At 41.1% G+C, this 22,525-nt stretch overlaps 1 protein-coding gene across 4 annotated transcripts in view; it reads left to right on the top strand.

Moving 5' to 3' along the window:
* MSL3 (MSL complex subunit 3) overlaps positions 1–3,938 on the top strand; it is a 15,521-nt gene extending 11,583 nt beyond the window's left edge. For all 4 annotated transcript variants that reach the window (XM_019651202.1, XM_019651201.1, XM_019651203.1 and 1 more), the window contains 3 exons: positions 689–788; positions 1,291–1,375; positions 3,109–3,938. In XM_019651202.1, coding sequence (XP_019506747.1) covers positions 689–788; positions 1,291–1,375; positions 3,109–3,208 — 285 coding nt within the window. In that variant the 3' untranslated portion in view covers positions 3,209–3,938. The remainder of the gene's footprint in view (positions 1–688; positions 789–1,290; positions 1,376–3,108) is intronic.
* The last annotated feature ends 18,587 nt before the right edge of the window (positions 3,939–22,525 follow it).

The following is a 22,525-nucleotide window of genomic DNA, read 5'->3' as shown; positions in this document are numbered from 1 at the left end:
TGCCAACTTGGGCCAGTGAAGCAATGTCCTCCACAACTAGACTGAAGAACGAAAGGACAGCAACTTGTCTGTTCCCCTTCCCCCAATTCCCCAGCGCTGTTCCCATCCCCCAATTACCCAATTAAAAAAAAAAACTATAGTAGAAAACTAATATATACACTAATGTATGATCTATTTGGAAAATAATATTTATATTTTCCCATGCCCCTTAAATTATAATTCCACCACTAAGAAATGAACATTAACATTTTGGTGTACACTTCTTGGTATTTTTCCTATTATTTGCATAATAATTACACATTGATTTTGTGTATTAACTTTTTTGCAAGTATCTTATTGAACTTAATCGTTTTGGAACTTGATCCTCTTCAGCATGATACATTGTATTCCTATATCCTGGGATCATGCCCACAGAGAGCTTCCTGGGAGTCAGAAAGTGGCTTTAGAACTTACACATTGGTTTGTTGTCACTGTTTTCCCCCATTTTCTGGTCCAGCTGTGGAGTAGCTACTGCAGTGCCGGAGGGACGGGGAGCTTGGAGGTGGGAATGTGACACTTGATTGGTGTGTCTGCCTGCTGGCCTGAAAATGTCAAAGCACATGTATTTCTTCCGGGCTTCCAAATGTTAAGACATGTTGGTAATGGAGTGTTAAGATATAACAAAACATTCTGTTCATGCTATTCGCAGGTCCTCTCCTGGAAACTTGTACCCGACAGTTACCCCCCAGGTGACCAGCCGCCTCCCCCCTCTTACATTTACGGGGCACAACACTTGCTGAGATTGTTTGGTAAGAAATTCTGATCCTTGGTTTCTTCTCTTTTTTTGTTTTATTGCTTTGGTTTTGACAATCTTGTTAGCGTATATACATCCTGTGGTAATTTGTGGGTCTAAGAAAAATCATTGAAAGGTGACTTCAAAAAAATGAATCTTAGGGCCGGCCAAGTGGCTCAGTTGGTTAAGAGCTCGCTCAAGAGTGTGAGCTCTGAGCAACAGTGCTTCGATGCCCGACCCAAGCTGAGCTGCTGCAAGCTGCCAATAGATAGCAGGATGGCTCAGCTAACAAAAAAAAGAAAAACAAAAAAAGCTTATATTTCATAAAAATTGTTTGTAATATTGGACTACTACTTTGTCTTTTTGTTCAATAAGAGTTTTTAGTTTTTTTTGATGCTACAGATGTTTAATTTCAGTTCAAATAAGGATAAACAGAGACCCAGACAATCCGTGCATGTGTCTTACTCATTGCCAGATTCTGCCAATTGTAAATGGTTTTGCTTTTCTTTTTAATGCAGTGAAACTTCCAGAAATCCTTGGAAAGATGTCCTTTTCTGAGAAGAATCTGAAAGCTTTACTCAAGCACTTTGATCTCTTTCTGAGGTATTTCTATTACTTTGTCAAAACTTACCTCTGTTGCCTATGTATGCCTTTTTTGAAGTTCTCTTTAGCAGATGTGGAAGCTAGCTCTGTGGTGTTTTAAACAATAGCAGTATTACCTAAGTGTGGTTGATTCTAACTGTAATTGTAACATAAGGGGTTTGGGGCTATTTCTTTTTTCATCTGGCTTTTAAGTCAAGGGTATCATGGTATAGGTAAATATTTTTGTGTCTCTAGAAGAATCCAGTTGGATAACCTCATGAAAAGAAAATTAACTTTCTACAGTAGAAATGATTGAGATTGATGATAAGTTAATTTTATATGTTTTATTCAGGAGTACCTTAAATAATAGACTCTTTGTTGCATGTACATAAACTAACTTAAATATTAACATTTACAGGTTGGATATTGGTATTTACTTTAGAGCTAAAATAAATGACCAGTAGCCTGTGTAGACAGTTTGTAAATTCAGAGAAAGGTATTATTTCTTTAACTTGACAGAGCCAGTCATTATATTACATCATAGGATCATTTGCCCTGAGCTCATCCTATCTACCTTTTTTCTTCCTGCTCATTAAGGGGGCACCCTTTCCTTATAGTCAGACCCCAACCTAAGCTAATCTAGTAAGATCTCCCACTGAGTGGAGAGTACTCCAGCCAGACAAATCAGTTGTCAAGTTTTTAAAAGATACTTTCATGTAGGCATTTTGAGAAAGTGTCTGTGAGTGGAATTAGACTTTGTAACATTTTATTAGAAACAATAAAAATCCCTCTTCCCTTCCAGCCTCTCCTTCAAATAAACCCACAACTCTATTTGGCATAAAAGTTTTGTAAGCCAAAATCAAATAATGCCAATAAAATATTGGCTGTAGTTACAAGTTAGCATAGGAAAGCCTGCTGCTAATTTTGAAGTATGCCCAATACAAAAGGAAGATTTACAAACAAATATAGTCTTTGGTTTTGAAAATGTATCCAAAGACACCAACCAGAGAATCAGTGTACTCAGTAGTCACCGAAAAAAGGGTGCGATTGGAGAAGAAAAAGTTCGCTCTCGAATGAATTTTAACTTGGTTTTTACTGAAGAAGATATTGTGAGGTTTATCCTTAAATTTTTAGGAATTTGAACAGATGGGCAGAGGCCGGGGAATTCATTAGCTAACTGGTTAATGTGACCCATGTGAGAATGTTTTAGCCCTCCATGGTGAAATCTTTGATGCTTCAGAGTCCAGGTAGCATGTGTGTATTGTGGACTCTTGAATGGCCACATGTTAACATCCATTGTCAGACGTAAGTCAGTCTTGTATGTGTTTTGGTACTGTGAGCTGGAACTGTAGCACCTTTTGGTGTGACAAATTAGGGTACAAAATGCTCTTTACTAGTTACACCATTCAATTTTGATGTGACTTAGCTAACTATAAGTGATGTGAATTTTTCAAGTGACATTTGTTGAGTGTATAACTTATTTTTTATGGTTTGTTTTTAAAACAGGAAAATATAGAAAGAGCCACTAAGGCCTTTTTTGCACAGAAGTATTTATATAATCAGCACTGCCACCTAGCAGGCTTTAGGTACTGTTTCTATTTGGACACTTGTTAGTGAAAGGATTCCGATGAAGTTCATTTTTTTCTTTCTCATACGAAAAAAGAGTGAAATGTTAACATGGTTGGAAGTTAATATTTTGCTTGCTGCTGTCTAGTCCTTAACTGTGGTGATCATCAAGCCATTTTCTTTTCCAGGTTTTTAGCAGAATACCATGACGACTTCTTCCCAGAGTCTGCCTATGTCGCTGCCTGTGAGGCACACTACAGCACTAAGAACCCGAGGGCGATTTATTAAAAGTTTCGATGGTTCTGGAAGAACAACTTCTCTGTGTAGCTTTATGTTCTGGGTTCCCAGTGGAGAACTGGGGCAATGGTGGGCCTTTTTTACAGAGAGAGCAGATGCGATGCCTACCCCAGGAGCTCTGGTGGAGGCGGGCCCATCTATTTGAGTTACTTACATGTTGTAGTTATTTCTGTTAAGGAATACTTCCTTGATGCCTGAACAGCCTCCAGCGTCTGACCCTAGCCACTGTCCACGCTATGTGTGACAGTGGGAAGAGAGCAGCTCTGTGCCCAGTGAGGCGATCACGGCACAGCAGTGTGCATCAGCTCAGCTGTTTCAGTAGACGTTGGAGTTGTTAGCAATACCCACATTTCTTAGTTATTTGTTAGCACTCAGCAAAGTGGTTTTGCAAACTGTTTTCATTCTTACGATGAGATTGAGCAACTCTGTCCAACAAATTTTAGTTTTGCTTGGAAACTGCAAATTAGTCCAAAATATTTTTTAGAGGGAATTGATATTGATGGCAAAATAAAATTTGCAGCTATACATTTGCTTGTTACAGTTCCTTTTCTGTAAAACCTTATTTTTGGTGATCTAAAAAAAGCGTTGCCTGACTTGTTTGAGATTTTACTGCTATACTTTGTTATGTAATGTTATGGTTCCCATTCTGTAAAACGTTATTTTTGGTGATCTAAATAAAGTGGAGCCCGTCTTGTTGAAAAGAACCGGGAGAGCATTTTCACTCTGGTCTTGTCTTCTTTCTTTATTGCAAAGGAACAGTAAGGTAACCTCTTGACTCAAAGTTTGTTTTATTTTGTTTTACCTTTGTGCCTTTATTGTTAAGGCCTTTTGTTTTTCTTTCCTTCTTTGATTTTTGTCTCACTGGGCGGCTTGACTAGAAGGTGGTTCCTGGAAGTTGGTGTAATTCTTCCTGTCTTGTTGCTGCACTCTGGCTGGCTTAGGGCCGTTACATTTATCCTCCTCCATCACGACCAATTTACGGTCTCAAGTCACCCTTCTAGTGCTCATCTAAGCCTCGCACGTGCCCACCCTCTCACCTCTCCCCCAGGATGTTTTAGAAAGTTCTATGTCGGTGGAAGGGATACCAGTACCATACAAGCCTTGAATAGGGCACCTGCCTTTTTGTGTAGCTCAGCTCAGTTGACCTTAATGTTCAAGGATCACTGGCCATGAACAGCAAGGACCAACAGGGAGTTTTCTAAAAATTTGTAAATGGTTCCATCAAAGTAACTCCTGCATACACTGACCAGGGAAAATCAGCTCTGCCAAATCGGAGTAGATGTCACCAGTGCACTTAGTTGTAAGTGACTCAGGTTTGGGGTGTCTCACCTGGAGTAGCACTGGTGTTCATGCTGGGTTTCATCTCCGTTTGGTTTATGCAATGCCTGTTTAATTCTGGTGCACCTGCATTGTGCTCTGAATTGTCCAAAAAGTGTAATCAGTAATTATTCAAGGCCTGGAAAAGAAAAAGTTGCCCTTGCAAGAATCTACTTGTCAAACGTCTCCAATGAAATGCCTGTAGACTGTCTCTTGGAACATTTATATAGTGATATACCTTGAGTTTACAATTAATTCGTTTTCTAGTAATGAAAAATTTTATTCCCCCAAAGACATTTCTTAATCACAGCTTCCCTTAAGCTGATTATTCACAGCTTAGGTTGATTTAAATAACTTGAAATATTATCTCTATTGTGTATTAATTTTTCAAATAATTCATAAGTTAAAAACATGATTTAAATGTCTAGACCATCCTTATAAAAATTATACATTATCCTTCTTTTCTCAATTTTTAAATTGTTACTTTCTTGAACTACCAAACCTTTAAGTTAAGTAGCACATTCATTGTGTTAATGTTTTCCTTTTAAGTCATTTAAATGTGTATTGAAAATAACATTTCAGTAACTTCTGTATCAGATTCTTGTACTAAAAACCTCTGAATTGTACGCTTTTAAGGTGAATCTTATGGTATGTGAATTCTATCTCATTTAAAACAGAGACTTAGGGCCGGTCGAGTGGCGCGATGGTTAAGAACTGGCTTGGGATGCCAGAGGGCCCTGGTTCGGATCCCACATATGAGGGCCAGTGACACTGCCCTCCACAGCTAAGATGCTGAACAGCAGCTCAACCTGGAACTGGGCTGCTGTGAGTCGCCGGCGAAGGTGTAGGCTGCAGCCCCTGTGGCGGTGGGTTGCCACGGGCTACTGTATGTAGCCAACAGCCAGCGTGAGCGGCCAGCAGCCAGCATGAGCAGCCGTCCAGAAGCCGGCGACTGATGTGCCGCACCCAGGAAGAGCGCAATGATGGTGCCAACTTGGGCCAGTGAAGCAACGTCCTCCACAACTAAACTGAAGAACAAAGCGACAGCAACTTGTCTGTTCCCCTTCCCCCAATTCCCCAGCACTGTTCCCATCCCCCCAATTTCCCAATAAAAATCTTTAAAAAAAATAAAATAAAAATAAAACGGAGATCTAGGTATTGGCTGTGTGTAATACTCAAGAAAAATAAGCCATGAAAACCCATTTTTGAGAACTTAAAACACTCCAGCATTGCTTCTTGTGTGCATCACTTCCCAGGGCCGGCTAAGGTTCCTTTTCTCAGTCTACTGAGTTCACGTTTCACCTGAAGCTGAGAAAATCCAGTGCTGTGCCTTCATACAATTTTCTTCATGAGCAAATACGGAGTTGACAGATCTTCAAACTTCTTTGATTCCCAAATTCTTCTGCATGGCAGGACATAAGGAATAAGTATACACTGACATTATAAGCAAAAAAAAAGTCAAACAGAGATTAGCGACAGCAAAAAAAACCCCCATGAATTAAGAATAATGTAAATCATAGCCAGTTCATCTTTATAAGTCTTCATGTTTTAGCATTTCTTTGCAACATCAATCTTCATCCTTCCAGAAGGTCGTGAGAAACCATAGGTAGTAAAGTGCTTGCTTGTGTTTTCCTATTGATTTGTACTATTCTCACTGAGATTTACAACCTTCAGTGGAATGATTTAATAAGTCATTCTGCAGATCTGCTTTGGCACAAGGTAAATTATAGCTGCCTGCAGGTTCTATTTACTGCTCAGTCTTCACTATTGTAAAGGTGACTTGAGACAATTTCAGGTTGTCAGCCTTTATTAGTTGCCCATTATTATCCAGAAAATAATTTTGGGTGTGATGAATTCTGAGCTGTGTAGAAACACACCTGTTAGTGGCAGAGGATGAAGGCTGTTCAAATGTTTTTGGGCAGTACATAAAGTCTGAAAACCAAAAACACTCTATTGGAGGGAAAACTTAGTAAGATTTTCTTTTTAAATATGATAGTTCATCTTTTATATTCTGTAGCACATAAAGCTTAACTAGTCATAGCATTGAGACCCTTTGTTAATTTGGTGGACCATAAGAAGCCATAGTGTGGTAGACAGATTGAAAAATGATTCTATTGGGTCTTTGATAAAGTCATGACGTATTTTGTCTATGTTTTTCAAAGGTCATTGATTTATATAAAGAATAAAGATCAATCAATGATATATTGCCCGTTTTGTTCGATAACCTTTTGCCATCTTTCAGTGAGCTTCATAATTCCTCGTTCATAGAAGGACCTGTCTTTATTTGTGAAAAACTGAACAAGGTGCTGATTTACAGCCTCATCTGAATTGAACGTGATACCACGCAAGGAGTTTTGAAGAGAGTGAAACAAGTGGAAGTCTGATGGCGCAAGGTCAGGCAAGTATGGTGGGTGTGGCAACGCATCCCATCCAAGCTCCAATAATTTCTGATGGGTGATCAAACTTGTGTGTGGTCTCATGTCACGATGCAACACAACTCCTTTACAATTCACAAGCTATGGACGTTTCTGGATGATGGATTCATTCAAACTGTCTAATTGCTGACAGGACACATTCGAATTGATTGTTTAGTTCCTTGGTAGGAGCTTGAAAAACACAACACCTTTAAAATCCCACACACTGAGAGCATAACCTTCCTCTGATGAATGTCTGCTTTCGATGTCATTTGAGGCGAATCATCACATCGGGACCAAGACCGTTTGCACACCACATTGTTGTAAACAATCTACTTCCCATCACCAGTTATCAGTCACTTCAAAAAAGGATAATTTTCCTCACGTTTAATGAGCATATTGTAGATGTTTATACACGCTGTCAAATGAACATCTGTGAGTTCATGCAGAACCCAAATATCGAGCTTGCTTATGTATCCCAGCTTCTTCAGGTGGTCGTGAACGCTTGAATGATGGATGTTCAATGTTTCTGCAATCTCTCGTGTTGTGTAATATGGGTTTGACTCGATCGATGCCTTTATTTTGTCATCATCAACCTCGGTGGGCCTCCCTGACCGAGGAGCGTCGTTGAGATTAAAATCACCAGATCGGAATTTCGTGAACCATCATTGGCACTGATGTTCTTGAAGAGCATTGTCACTGTAAACTTTATGCAACTTTTCACAAGCTTGACACGCGTTCTTCTGTTTATGGAAGTAAAACAGTAAAATATGGCAAAAATGCACAGTTTGGTCTTCCATCTTCAACTTGATGTAAACTCTCCAAAACTCAACCAAATCACACATTTTTTTTTAGAATGAAGCTAGAACTGTCAGCTGTCAAAACACATAGCAATAACATAGATGCGAATGACTCTAGTACTTCCAAAAATGAACTAGTGCCATCTGCTGCAAACATGTGTCATGACTTTTCTGAAGACCCAAAAAATCTTCATGCATGCACGCACACCATGTCTCTGTCCCTAACCTTTGAAATGTGAATTTACAGTTTCTCTTATCAAGAGGTACTATCTGTTTTTCCTCCCCTTGAATTTGGTCTGGATTTTTTTTCTTGTGTTGAGGGCTGACTTTCAGTAGGTCACATCAAGGGAACTGCTTTTCTATATAGGAAGCCCTGATTCTGGCTTTGATACTCGCTCTGGCCAAGAAAATATGGCAGAAGTGATTTACTTCCCTTCTCCCCCTCGGAATCTTGCTGAGATGTGAAGAAATCCGGACTAACCTGCTGGATAAGAGACAGGTTGCCTAGTTATTCTCATTACCCAGACAACAACCAGCTGACTGCCCAAGATGTGAGTGTAACCATTTTAGACCAGCCAAGCCCCAGCCTACCTACCAGCCCACTACAGATGTATACAAGTCAACCCAAATCTGCCAAGGCTAGCCCGGGTCTGCAGAACCACCCACACATGTGGTTGATCAATCTTAAATGCTCATTGTTTTAAGCCCCTGAGTTTTGCCGTGGTTTGCTATGCAGGAATAGCTAACATCGCAGTGTACCTTTGCGGTGTATATGTTTTTCACGCTGTCTATGGAACAGCTCATACTTCATTGCCTTGGTTGAAATTGCTGAAATTCTGCCATGTTCAGAGCCATTTGCTAACCAAGGGAACATGTACCTGCTGCTGATACTGCTCAGATAACAGGAAAGAAAATGGACAGAGACAGCAATGCATCTTAGACCTTGAAGCTAGTGCAATGTGAGTTTCATTTTGTAAGAAATGTAAAGTTTGCTGAAAACAAGAAAGGAGAACATAAAATACGTTTTCACCACAAAATTAACAACTTATTATTTTGTAATATTTGTTTTCAGCCACTGTTTTAAAAAGAAAACATTTGGATTTGGCTAAAATTCCTTTTACCATTACCTGGACCTCTATCCCCTGCCCTTCTCCCAGAGGCAATGCTACCCTGACATTGCACTGTGGACTCACACTGTACACATGAAACTTTTTGCTCTTGTACTCTTCATCACATTTTTGACATATATAAATACATATTTCCACATACAGATATGTGGATACATAGTGTATACATATGTACATATATAACTACATCATTCTGTTTTCACATATATACACATTTAGTTTAATTCTTTTAACTGCCTTATAAGAGCCTATCATGTGGATATCATACCCTGTATTAATTCCTTTCCTAGTGTTGGATAGTCAGGTTGCTTCTGAGTTCCCTTTTACTAAAGTGTTGCAAAACAGCACTTGTATGTAGTTCTTTGATTCCAAATGCCGATCTTTCTCTAGGTCATACACCCAGAACTGCTAAACGGTCAGACACATGCCTTTTTACATTTTCTAGAGTCTAAAGTTACCCCATGAGACAGGGACCTGGCTTTGTAAGAGTTCCCGGGTGTTCAGTTTCAGGGGGGCCATTTTGTGGGACAGATTTATAACACAGGGAACTAAAAGAAAAGAAAAACTGGATAAAAACTTGAAATCATTTTGAAACATTTTCCACGTTACCTCATCTCACATCACCGCCCGCCCCCCAATGTTTTTATGCAGTATTGGGAATAATTATTTGGTGGTCTCATAGAAATTAGAAATAAAAAAGTTAATGAGTTTACAGTGATAAAAAGCAGGGTAGGAGTGATGGCCTGCTACTAGCCTCACTAATTGGTTTCCAGGGCAGCTGTTAATGACATTATGGAAAGATGTTGAGATTGGCCACCCAAGGAATCTTTCAAATATTGTGTTGAATGGAGCAAACGCACCACATTAGATAATATCTGAGGGGTCTCAGATTCATTATTCAATTAGGCAAACCAGTTCTGATTTTCTCAATTGAGAGGTCAAGTTCAAAAACCTGTTTTACCATGCTAAGACATGATATTGTAAACATACCATGGTCAAAATTAGGTCAAACAGTATTCTCTCTGTAACCAGGGGATCACTCTTGTTGCCTAAGCAGTAAGGAGCTAAATGTTCTTAAATTCTATACATCCCCTGTCAAAAGTGAACAAATACACAGGAAGCCTGTGTCCCCATCATAAATGTTCTCAAGAAACTGTGTCCTTTAGGTTCAGTGCACACCAGCTGATCATAATAGGCTGATATCATCATTCTATTGTTTTCAATGCGTAAAAGCATACTTAAGAGAGCTGCCTGATAGTTTGTGATTTACGTCAGGTTACACCATGCTCTGTAACGCAGCTGCTCTTAATTTAGAATTCTTAAAACGCAGTAAGAATTTCTGGCTTGTAGAAGTAATACTCATCATGCATTTTGTATAGAAAAATGAGGAGAAATAAAACTATTGGAAAACTACACCCTTGTCCTCAAAACTTCCAAACCTGACAGATCACAAAGTCATGACTGAAATGAGTAAATAATAATAATAATAATGAAGTAAATTGCTTGCTCCCAGAAATCACTAAAAGGAACATCTGATGCTAGTTTTTCAGTTATATCCTTTAAGATTTTTGGAATCAAGACTCTGGTTTTGGAAATATCCAGCTTATTTTGCACACTTGAGGGGCATTTTATAAAGGAGTTTCAAGGTGTTGCCAGCTTTTCAGTGATGATCTGGCAGCTCCAAAATGCACGGCTCTCTGGGTTCTGTTTTTCTGAAAATGGGACTGCACACATTTTTCCTCTGCCGGCTTGCTTCCTGTGTGTCTGCCATTAGAGGTCGCTGGAGAGAAAAGCCAGAGGAAAAGAGAAGGGGCTTCATCCTGACTGGACTGCTTTTCCTGTCCTGGATGCAACGGCACCTCGCGCTGGCGGCGGTAGCTGCCTACAGCCTACGCCGGCTTAGGCACTTCCAGAAGCGGCCTCCTGGGACGCGCCTCCTTGCTCAAAAGCCAGAGCCTTAGCTCCGAAAGGCCACTTCTCTAAAGCCCTGGGCCAAGCAGCAGCGCTCCATCCTCCGCAGGTATCAACATGTTCTATAAACATCTTTAGGGCTCTTGGTACATCCGCCAACTTGCTTTCCAGACGAATTATTGTGATTGACCCACTCACTGCTTATGTGTGAAAATGCTTCTAGAAAGCCCTCTCCCTTTCAGTTGGTAATTCACTCAGCATTTTACCGATTTTTACGTTTAACTCTGGAATTCAGTGATTCCCAAATGCTGGTGGAGATTGAGTGGTTGCAACAGAGGCTATATGGTCCACCAAGCCTACAATATGTGCTCTCTGGTCCTTCACAGATAAAGCTGGCCAAACTGATCTAGCTTTTCAATATATTACAATCGTGCCTGCCTATTTTTTTTACAGTTTCCTAGTTGTTTTTCAGTAGCTGTTGTTAGGTCCATTTTAAGACACCTAATTTATGTAAGAGGCATTTTCCTAATTTTTTATTGATTATATTTGTCAAGGGTGATCATTTTTGTTTTGTTTCAAGAAATTTGCTGTAGATTTATAAATAATGCTATATATTTTTTGCTTTCTATATTTTTCTGCTTTAATTTCTTTATCCAACTTAAACTTAAAAAGTCATTTTCTAAAAATGTTGAGGTAATTAATTATCAGTAGTAGTATTAATATTATTAAACCAACCAATCCCCGTGTTTTTAAAAAATCACATGATACTAACATTTTCAGTCCCCAAAATGAAGCCAAGTTAAAAACTAAAAGGCACAAGGGCCAGCCGAGTGGCTCAGCTGGTTAAGAGCTAGCTCACTCAAGAATGTGAGCTCTGAGCCACAGGGTCGCTGAGTCGATTCCCAGCCCGAGCTGCTGAGCTGCCACTGAGCTGCCAACAGGTGGCAGGATAGCTCAGCTAAAAACAAACAAACCAAAGAAACCAAAAAACTGAAAGGCACAGACACATCAAAGCACAATTAAAAAGAAGGAAAATAATTCATCCATCATCTCATCAGCACTGCTAGTTACCATAATCTTTTTGGAGTTTTTTCTCCTAGTCTCCTCTTTGAAGCGCTTGTGTTTCAATGGGTAGTTGAAGTCACTCTGTTCTTTGAGATTTAAATTAAACTTTCCTGAGCTCCCTTCTCCACTCTCCATGGGAAACCTAACCCCATGCTCCAAGTTTCTGTGACTATTTTTATGTCCGGATCAGTTTCTCCTCTCATTGCCTTCCTCTCCTTAAGTTTTCTTTTTTTATGAGAGTAATTATCAACTTTGATCCTTTTATCACTAGTCACTTACAAGTTGCCTCTCATCAGCGGACTTAAATTCAACAACTATTTTTTTGGTTTCCTTGAAGTGTTTCTTTCTCCTGTTTTCTCTGTGATAAGACAAGTAGAATGGGAAAAATGCTTTCTTCAAAGATGAGATTCTCAAACCCCTGACTCTGAGACAGTGGATTAAAAAAACAACAACAAGTCTTTTGGGCGGGCCGAGTGGCTCAGCTGGTTAAGAGCTCACTCAAGAGTGTGAGCCCTGAGCAACAGGGTTGCTGGTTCAATTCACAGCCAGCGCTGAGCTGTCAACAGGTGGCAGGATGGCTCAGCTAAAAAAAACAACAAGAAAAAAAGTCTTTCCAGAGTGTAGTTTATATTTTGTGTCTTATTGCTGGTGCCAGGTGATTTCACTTCCACATCTTACCTGTAGTTTAGGAGAGGCGTTTTTCATCCATACATTAATAGTTTTCCTTTTTTAAAATATGTATACCTTTTCTGGCACCATGTGTGTGTGTGTGTGTGTGTGTGTGTGTGTGTGTGTGTGTGTGTATAACTTGACAATATTTTTAAGTCTGGGCGAAAAAAAGCCTGAACATAGGGAACTTCTGACTGTTTGTCTTCCCATCTGTAAAACAAATCTAGCTGCATGATAGTATTATAGATAGTATTTCCCTCCGGAGGCCCGGTTTTTCCTGTCTTTTAATTTGTGTTGAGGTTAAAACCTCGAAACAAAAGAAGACCAGGTACTGCTTTTTTAGAGTCTAAGGGTTAAATTTGTCAGGATGCAATTCAGGGAGGTGAAGGCGCATGAGGGCTGATAACTCGTCTGGCAACAACCTGTCTGGAGTGTCCTGAGTGGGCCAAGGAGACCGCATGACTCGGTTCCAAAGCGGTTGGGGAGGGCCGGCCGAGTGGCTCAGTTGGTTAAGAGTTCGCTCAAGAGTTTGAGCTCTGAGCAACAGTGGTTCGAGTCCAGCCCGAGCTGAGCAGCTGCTGAGCTGCCAACAGGTAGCAGGATGGCTCAGCTAAAAAAAAAAAAAATTCTGTGAGACAAAATGCATAAAGTATTCCTGCTATATACAAAGCGGTTGGGGGGAGGGAGAAAGTGCCTATCTGTGGGGAAGGAAGAAAAGAAAGGCGTCCCTTTGCAATTCACCTCCAGATCCTGAGTGAACCAGGGAAACCACAAAACCCGGTTCCGAGGCTGGGTGGGGGGACATGGCGCGCCAGGGTTTAGTCGTGCCTTACCTGGGCTGCTGGCCCATGCCCCTGGGTAGGCGCCTGTCTAACTCTGTGTGTGTCCCCACCTGGATTTCTGACTCCAGCCTGTGGGCCGATAAAGGCACTGGCTAGTAATGGGGTGTTTTCTTTGAAATTGGTGGCACGGTCAATGTAACCGGTAAAGAAAGAAGTCACTGGGGGCCAGATCAGGTGAGTAGGGAGGGTGTTCCAACATACTTATTTGTTTAGTGGCTAAAAACTCCCTCACAGACAGTGCTGTGTGAGCTGGTGCATTGTCGTGCTGCAACAGCCATGAATTGCTGGCGAAAAGTTCAGGTCGTCTAACTTTTTCACGCAGCCTTTTCAGCGCTTCCAAATAGTAAACTTGGTTCACTGTTGTCCTGTTGGTACAAATTCATAATGAATAATCCCTCTGATACCAAAAAAAGGTTAGCAACGATGTTGCAACAAGTTCATGAACTTAATTGTCAGATCTTGTACACTATTCTCATCGCTACATTATGACTTACATTAAAACCAAAGAGAAGTATTTTCTTTTGAAATTAAAATAGGGAAGCTAAAGAATGTGCAATTCTGTATATAAATGTTTTTCCAAATTCCAGTGCTATCCTTGCCCTTTATAAGCCTCAGATCCCACACTGCAGTTTCATTTGTAGCTGACACCCTTTCTTTTCTCCCTGCAAATGAGGCATCAGAATAGAAAAGCTTTGGCTGCCCCCTGGGCCTCTTTTTCTAAGGCAGTGACTGACAGGCCCTACCAGTTGGTAAGAGCTACTGGGAAAATGCTGCCTTTTGTTGTCCTGTCCTCATAGTTTCTGGCTCTCCACCTGCTTCAAGCTGTCACCCCTCAGGCCGCATAGGGAGGGGCTTCAGGCCTTGCTCCAGGTCTCTGCCCCTGGAAGCGCCACAGGTTTGGAAATCCCACCTGCTCTCTGGAGTCACTTCTACTAAGTGCTGCTTTTGTAAGTGTGAAGGGATTAGTTTAGCTGCTCTTGTGATCCTGTCCGGATAGCTTATGTTTGATTACAATACACGGGGCATTTATTCAGTGGCTTCACGCAGACAACAGGTCAAGTGCTTGAGATTGAACTTGTAGCTGGCGCTAGAATAGCAGTTGTCTGAGCTACTCCTACGCCTGCCACAGACAGTTCCTCTTCTCAGCTCCCGTGCTCACCGTGCGCTCTCCAGGATCTGTCTCAAAAGTGAAATAAAAATAAATAGAATCCATTTCCAACACCTTTATTTTGAAGAGGTTTTGCCTTCCTCTTGGGTCCTTTGAAATCGATGCTTCCTTTGTATTGTCTTTTCATTTCCTGGTTTCCCCCTTCACCCCTGAGCGCTCAGCCTGAGGGGTGGCTCCTCCCCTTTGACTGGGAGGCTCAGGCTTCTGGAAGTCAGCACAGAACCTGGGCCTCTGGGAGGGGCCGTTTTTATGCTTCCTTGAGGAAAATCAATCCACAGAGATGTAAAGATTTCATTCTATTTCATCCACCAGCCAGCTGACTGGCACTTTTTTTTATCCATATGAAGTTACCATGCATTCGGGTTGTTTCTCTAAGCTTCCTTTCAGAACCATCTCCTTTGATTTTTGTCCTGTTTCCTTTTTCACCATCCGTTGAAATATCTTCTTCAGAGACAATGACATTGAGACATTAAATATGTTTATGAGGCTAATGGCTACTGTTGGTGATTCAGGGTTTGGGATGGCAATCAGGGACCACTATGACACAGAATATTCTGTGAACCTCTCACCCGTACTTTCACTTTCCACGGTGTCATCAATGGTGACCCTGTATCTTCTATTTTTGAAATGTACACCTCTGATGTAATTCGATTTGACAGTGGTTTGGCTTAGGACTTGTTGAAAGTGTGTTTTCTTTCCTTTCTTTGCCCCTTGCTTCCCCCTCCTCCCCCGCAAACCTTGATGACTCTGTTTACTGTGCATTTATTATGCATACCAGTCCCAATGGCTCTGTTTACATAGCCCAGTGTGCACACCCAGCCTGGAAACTTGGGAGGGGTTGTTTTTTTTTTTTTTTTTCTGAGCCATCCTGCTACCTATTGGTAGCTTAGCGGCTGCTCAGCTCGGGCTGGCATCGAACCGCTGTTGCTCAGAGNAGCCATCCTGCTACCTATTGGTAGCTTAGCGGCTGCTCAGCTCGGGCTGGCATCGAACCGCTGTTGCTCAGAGCTCAAACTCTTGAGCGAGCTCTTAACCAACTGAGCCACTCGGCCGGCCCGGGAGGGGTTGTTTTTGCATTTCTATGGGATTCGCTCCTGACCCTGGGACAGCAGACCAGCCTTTGGGAAACGCTTTTTCCTGGAGCTGCCCGGCCACCTTCTTCCTTTCATCTGACCCTCCCTTGCGTGTCAATAAGACCTTTTGGCGGCATTGAGAGTGGAAGGCAGTCTTTGAGTCAGGGAGTCCACTGTCTTCCCTTAATGCTGGCATTTTTAAATCAATCTGCTTGTCTTTCCACCAACCTCGCCTCTTGAGCTTTGGCTTTTGTGGGGGGAGCAGCCAGACCTTTTGCATGATAACATCGTCAGCGGGATGCAACTATCCAAGTAGCAGTCACACACTTTTGTGTCTTTTCAGTGTCAGACTTGAGTGGAATAAAGCCATGGATCTAGTCCTACTGACTCGGTGTCCCACGGGCGTTAACCAAGGCTCCAGCTAGAGGACAGCCTCCAATACTTGAGGGAGAGCATTTTCACACTAGAGGGTCACACAGGTTTGCACGCAATAGGGTGGGGCAAGGCGAACAGAGTGTTACAAAAGAAGGATGAGAGAGAGTCCGGGGTTCAGCGAGAGTCCCTTTGGCGCTGGGGGCCCGAGGGTGCGTAGCATCAGGAATCAGACCAGGCCCAGCTGGTGAGACAGTCCAGAGGCGAGGCTTTTTCTGCCCGGTCTGGGATGAGTGCAGGTGTGGTCATCAGCTCCTCAGCTGAGGCCTGAGTGATGAGCAGTCAGAGAGCTCTGATCTAATGCTGGAGACTGCATGCAGTGCCCCCATCTGCAATCTTATAAAGCTGTCCAGGTGGTCACACTCCACCCTGTATCTGGAGTTACCTAGTTAGGGCGTTCATGGGGCACGCCTTTTGTGGGATGCTCTGATATGGCTGTCATTTTGTGACCGACGTAGCTATCAGAATCATTAGAGTCCATTTTGTGTTCATAATTAATTCTCTATGTACACGGTTTCAGTTACCTGTGGCCAACTGTGGTCTGAAAATTATTAAATGGAAAATTCCAGAAATCAACAACTCATAAGTTTTAAATTTTGCTCTGTTTTGAGGAGTGTGATGAAATCTCACACCATCCATCCTGCCTCATCCCTGTGTCCAGCATCTCCACGCCTTAGATGATCCCCGCCTGTTAGTCACTTAGTAGCTACTCAGTTATCAGATCCACTGTCACGGTATCTCAGTGCCTGTGTTCAAGTCACCCTCATTTTACTTCATAATGGCCCCAGAGCGCAAGAGCGGTGATGCTGGCAATTCAGGTACGCCGGAGGGAAGCCACAAAGTGCTGCCTTTAAGTGGAAAGGTGAGTACAGTATAGGAACTATTTTAAAAGAGACCACATTCACAAACTTTCATTACAGTATACTGTGATAATTGTTCTATTTTATTATTAGTTGCTGTTGTTAATCTCTTGCTGTGCCTAATTGATAAATTAAACTTTATCCATGGTACATATGTATAGAAAAAAAACATAGTATACATAGGGTTTGGTATTACCCACTGTTGCACACATTTACTGAGAGTCTTAGAACATATTCCCCATGGATAAGGGGAAACAATTATACTCATTTTCCTATATTTTCTACAAAGCACAGAGTAGTTTTAAAGTGCCAGTGATGAGTTTTTTGAAAACGTAGAAATGACAGTTATTTCATTCCGATTTCCTAGATGACTGTATAAATTGCTACCTCATAAGGCCTTGGCAGTTGGAAAATGAACACTTTGCAATATGTCGTTCATTTGTCAGCTTCGTTGCCTTCATAGAAACATCTATATACTTTCTGTGGACAGGAAATAGTATATATTTTTGAGAAATTATTTTTCAGATAGACTGTTCAATATTTGTAAGCTGCTTATTTTATCTTTAATGTCTCATTGTAAACAATAATTTAAGAAGGATTGTCTTTTCCCAAGGATATTTTCCTGTTTCCCAGATTTTCTGGATCTAAGTAAACCTAATCTTTTCCTGTGATGCACCACAAAATTAGCTTGCTATCAGGATATGCAAAAATAGTAATGTGATGCAAACTGTTTTCTGTGTTCATGACTTAGTTGTGCACAAGTTCTGACCATTAAGTTCATGAACTTTTTGCACCGATGTTGCTAACCTTTTTTGATATCAGAAGGATTATTCATTATAGATTTGTACCAACTGGACAAACAGTTAACCAAGTTTACTATTTGGAAGTGCTGAAAAGGCTGCGTGAACTTTTTGCCAACAATTCATGTCTCTTGCATCACGACAATGCACCAGCTCACACGGCACTGCCTGTGAGGGAATTTTTAGCCAGCAAACAAATAACTGTATGGGCACACCCTCCCTACTCACCTGTTCTGGCCCCCAATAACTTCTTTCTTTGCCTGAAGATAAAGGAAATATTGAAAGGAAGGCATTTGGATGACATTCAGGACATCAAGGGTAATAACAACGACAGCTCTGATGTTCATCCCAGAAAAAACGAGTTCCAAAATTGCTTTGAAGGGTGGACTAGGTGCTGGCATCGGTGCATAGCTTCCCAAGGGGAGTACTTCGAAGGTGACCATAGTGGTATTCAGGAATGAGGTATGTAGCACTTCTCCTAGGATGAGTTCATGAACTTAACTCTCAGACCTCGTATTTCAATCAAGTTTACCAAACAGCATCTGAGCATATTTTGGTTACCTTAAAATATGGACTTATTTAAGATAGCATTGCACAGATAATACCCAGTGATTAGTGAGGATCATGTACTTTTTGTGGGGGACTTGCTAGAATTTTGGGTTGGCCTCTAGTCAGTGTGAATCACATGTTTGGGGAGCCCACTGCTACTATTGAGCTTCACAATGGCCAGGTTGACAAATAACCTATGTCTGGGCCCCTCTGACTGCAGCACCATTTTTCACAGTTGGCTGTTCTGTAGCTAATATGTCAACATGAAATCTGCTCTAGATCGCATTAAATTAAGTTTATTTTTAAACTTTTTATTTTGGGAAATGTTGCACATACACAAAAGTTGGCCCAGTAGAATGTTCAGCCCCAAGGGATAATAATCAGCTTGAACCATTAGCAGTTCATAGCCAGTCTTGTTTTATCTGTACTTTCACCCACTTCTTATAGAGCTCTCAAATTATTTTGAAGTAAATTCCAGATATCATATCATGTAAAATACCGTTATAATTATCTTATTTTTTAAAGATTTTTATTAAAATATAGCTAACATACAGTATTATATTAGTTTCAGGTGTATGCCATTGTTATTCAAAATTTATTGACACTAAGAACTGATCACCACAATAAGTCCAGCAACATCTGACACCGTCCCATGCTATCACAATATTATTGACTATATTCCCTATGCTATACACTACATCCCTATAACTTATTTGTTTTTTTTAATTAAAGTTTATTGGGGTCACAATGGTTAGTAAAATTACATTGGTTTCAAGTGTACAATTCTGTAATACATGCTAAGCGAAATAAGTCAGACAGAAAAAGTCGAGAACCATATGACTTCACTGATATGTGAGATATAAAACTGAAAGCAGCAAAGGAACAAGACAAACAAAGCAACAAAAACTTATTTGTTTTATACCGGGACATTTGAACCTCTTATTCTCCTTCACCTTCTCCCCCCCTTTTAAGTTTTCAATTATAGTTGACATTCAATATTATTTTACATTAATTTGAGGTGTACAGCATAGTGGTTAGACATTTATATAATTTAAGAAGTGATCCCCGACTCGTCTAGTACCCACCTGCCACTATACATAGTTATTACCATATCATTGACTATATTCTCTGTGTTTTACTTTAACTCCTGTGTAAAAGTACTTTTATGATTAGAAACATTTAAAAATATTGGAAAAAATAAAGTATAAACAGGTAGTACAACATAATTCAAGAAATGGAGTGAGGTCTGGCATTTATATGTCAACTACATGGCAGAAAACAGAACTTTTACAAAATAATGAATTAGCTACAACTTGAGAGCAAGTCAAATTGGAATGTTCTAGTTGATCAGTAAATATTTATTTGTCCTCGTATATGTATAATACTTTTTTTTAAAGATTTTATTGGGGAATTGGGGGGAGGGGAACAGCGTTGGGGAATCGGGGCAGGGGAATAGACAGGTAGACAAATTGCTGTTTTGTTCTTCAGTCTAGTTGTGGAGGATGTGGCTTCACTGGCCCACATTGGTATGATCATTGTGCTCTTCCCGGGTGAGGCAGATCGGTCGCCAGTCATTGGTCGGCCTCTCACAGCGGCTCACGGCAGCCCACTGCAGCCCCGCTGCAGCCTACACCGTCGCCGGCGACTCACTGCAGCCCAGCTCCAGGTCAAGCTATTGTTTAGCATCTTAGCTGTAGAGGGCGAGTGTCACTGGCTCTCAATGTGGGATCCCAACTGGCGCCCTGCTGATCAGAGCTGGCACTCCCAAGCCAGCTCTTAACCAGCTGAGCCACACGGCTGGCCCTGTATAATACTTATTTATATATGTATAGAAAAAAGAATTTAAGCAATCATTGAATTTTTAACCATGGTCATTCAGAGTACTGAGACTTTTACTTGTTTCTTTGTGCTTTTCCTAGTTGTACAAGTTTCTTGCAATGGAATTTATTGCTTCTGAGATGACTTGGAAAGTATTGAAAATGATTTTTACTATGTGCAAACTATTGTCCAAAGTGCCAGGTGGATGTAAGAAGATAATGTTAGATTCTTTCTTGTTCTCAGTTCATGATTAGTTTGGGGCAGCTAGATCTATACGTAGGGAAAGCCAGCATGGCAGGCATTTTTGCTTTTTGCTCCTTTCTTTGTTCCCCTTCCTTACATTTCTTGTGGGCGACACCCCCTTCCTCCCTCCCAGTCCCGTGGCTTATATGTGAGGTAGGTGGCTTCCACTCTAGCTCCGAGGCTGGACATAGGACACAGACTGGCCTCACAGACCCTTGGCCACCATGGTGATTGGTTCAGGATGGACATGTGACCAAGGCAAGCCAGTTCAGTAAGAACTTGGGTGGATTAGGCACCAAGAAGATATGTGTGAGGCGGGTACTCAAAAAGCTAAACGTAGAGTTTCTGTAAGACCCAGCAAATCCACTTCAAGTTATATGCCCAAGAAATTGAAAACATACATGCACACAACAACTTGTGTACAAATGTTCATAGCTGCAGTATTCATAATAGCCCCAAAGTGGAAACAGTGCAAAAAGTCCATCTGCTGAAGAACAGATGAATAAATGTTGTCTGTCCATACGATGGAATATTATTTGGCTGTGAAGAGGAATGAAGTACTGACACATGCTGCAACACGGATGAACCTTGAAAACATTATACTATGTGAAAGAGACCAGACACAAAAGACTATAATAATATGATTCCATTTGCACAAAATATCCAGAATAGGCCTGGGGTGAGGAGGAGAGGGCCATAAGGGGGGTACCCTCTGGAGAGAGAACGCTAATGGGTATGGATTTGTTTTTCTTTCTTTCTTTTTTTTTTTTTTTTAGCTGAGCCATCCTGCTACCTGTTGGCAGCTCAGCGGCTGCTCAGCTTGGGCTGGGACTTGAACCGCTGTTGCTCAGAGCTTGCACTCTTGAGCGAGTTCTTAACCAACTGAGCCACTCGGCCGGCCCTCTTTTTTTTTTTTGGATTTCTTTATGGGGGTGATGAAACCATTTTAGAGTTAGATAGTGGTGACAGTTGCACAACTTTGTGACTAAGCTACAACTACTGAATTGTACACTTAGAAACGGGTGAGTTTTGTGATATGTGAATCATACCTTGATCGAAAAAATCCTACGAAAAGAAAGTAGATAGACTGACTTTGCCACTAAACGCTTGAAGGATTGGGGTAGGCATGTTCATCATTAATGTAAAATGACGAAGTATGTTTTAAAGCATCTGATATAAAATTAAACCTTGCAAAGAATATATGAGAATTGATTTGATGTCTTCTGCCCAAGTCATATTCTCGATTATTAGACTCAATCATTTTTATACCACTTTTCAAAAATGCAACTTGCATTTTGCTCCCTTCCTGAACACCAGATATCAAGCATAACACAGTAGTCCCCCCAACCTTATCTGCAATTTTGTGGTCTGCAGTTGCAGTTACCCTTGGCCAACCGCATTCTGAAAATATTTAATGGAAAATTCCAGAAATGAACAATTCATAAGTTTTCAATTGCTCCCTGTTCTGAGTAGACTGATGAAATCTCGCACTGTCTCCTATGTCCCGCCCAGCATGTGAACCACCCCTCATCAGTGTCAGCACACTGGTTGCTTCCTGCCCGATAGTCACTTCATTATCAGTTATCAGTTATTGGGTCGCCTATCCTGGTATCCCAGTGCTTGTGTTCAAGTCACCCTCATTTTACTTCACAGTGTCCCCAGAGCGCAAGAGTGGTGATGCTGGCAATTCAGCTATGCCAAAGAGAAGCCGGAAAGTGCGTCTTTGAAATGAAGAGGTGAAATTTCTCCACTTAATTAGGAATGAAAAAAAAATTTGTGTGCTGTGGTTGCTAAGATCTATGGTGAGAACGAATTTTTTATCTGTGAAATTGTGAAGAAGGAAAAATAAATTTGTGCTAGTTTTGCTGTCACACCTCAAATTGCAAAGTTACAGGCACAGTCCTTGGTAAGCACCTGACACTACATCACAATGCCCATGTCATTCACCTCCCTTCATCTCATCACGTAGGCATTTAGCATCTCACATCATCACAGAAGAAGAGGTGAGTACACTACAGTACAGTATTTTAAGAGGAAGAGAAGGGGCCGGCTGAGTGGCTCAGTTGGTTAGGAGCTCTCTCAAGAGTTTGAGCTCTGAGCAACAGCGGTTCGATTCCCAGCCCAAGCTGAGCAGCTGCTGAGCTGCCAACAGGTGGCAGGATGGCACAGCTTAAAAAGAAAAAAGAGAGAGCCCACATTCACATAACTTTTATTATAATG

The sequence above is a fragment of the Hipposideros armiger genome, unplaced genomic scaffold (genome assembly GCF_001890085.2).
Source record: "Hipposideros armiger isolate ML-2016 unplaced genomic scaffold, ASM189008v1 scaffold_155, whole genome shotgun sequence".
Taxonomy (NCBI): Eukaryota; Metazoa; Chordata; class Mammalia; order Chiroptera; family Hipposideridae; genus Hipposideros; species Hipposideros armiger.
Note: the sequence above shows the minus strand (reverse complement) of the source record. Positions and strands in the feature narration are given on the sequence as shown.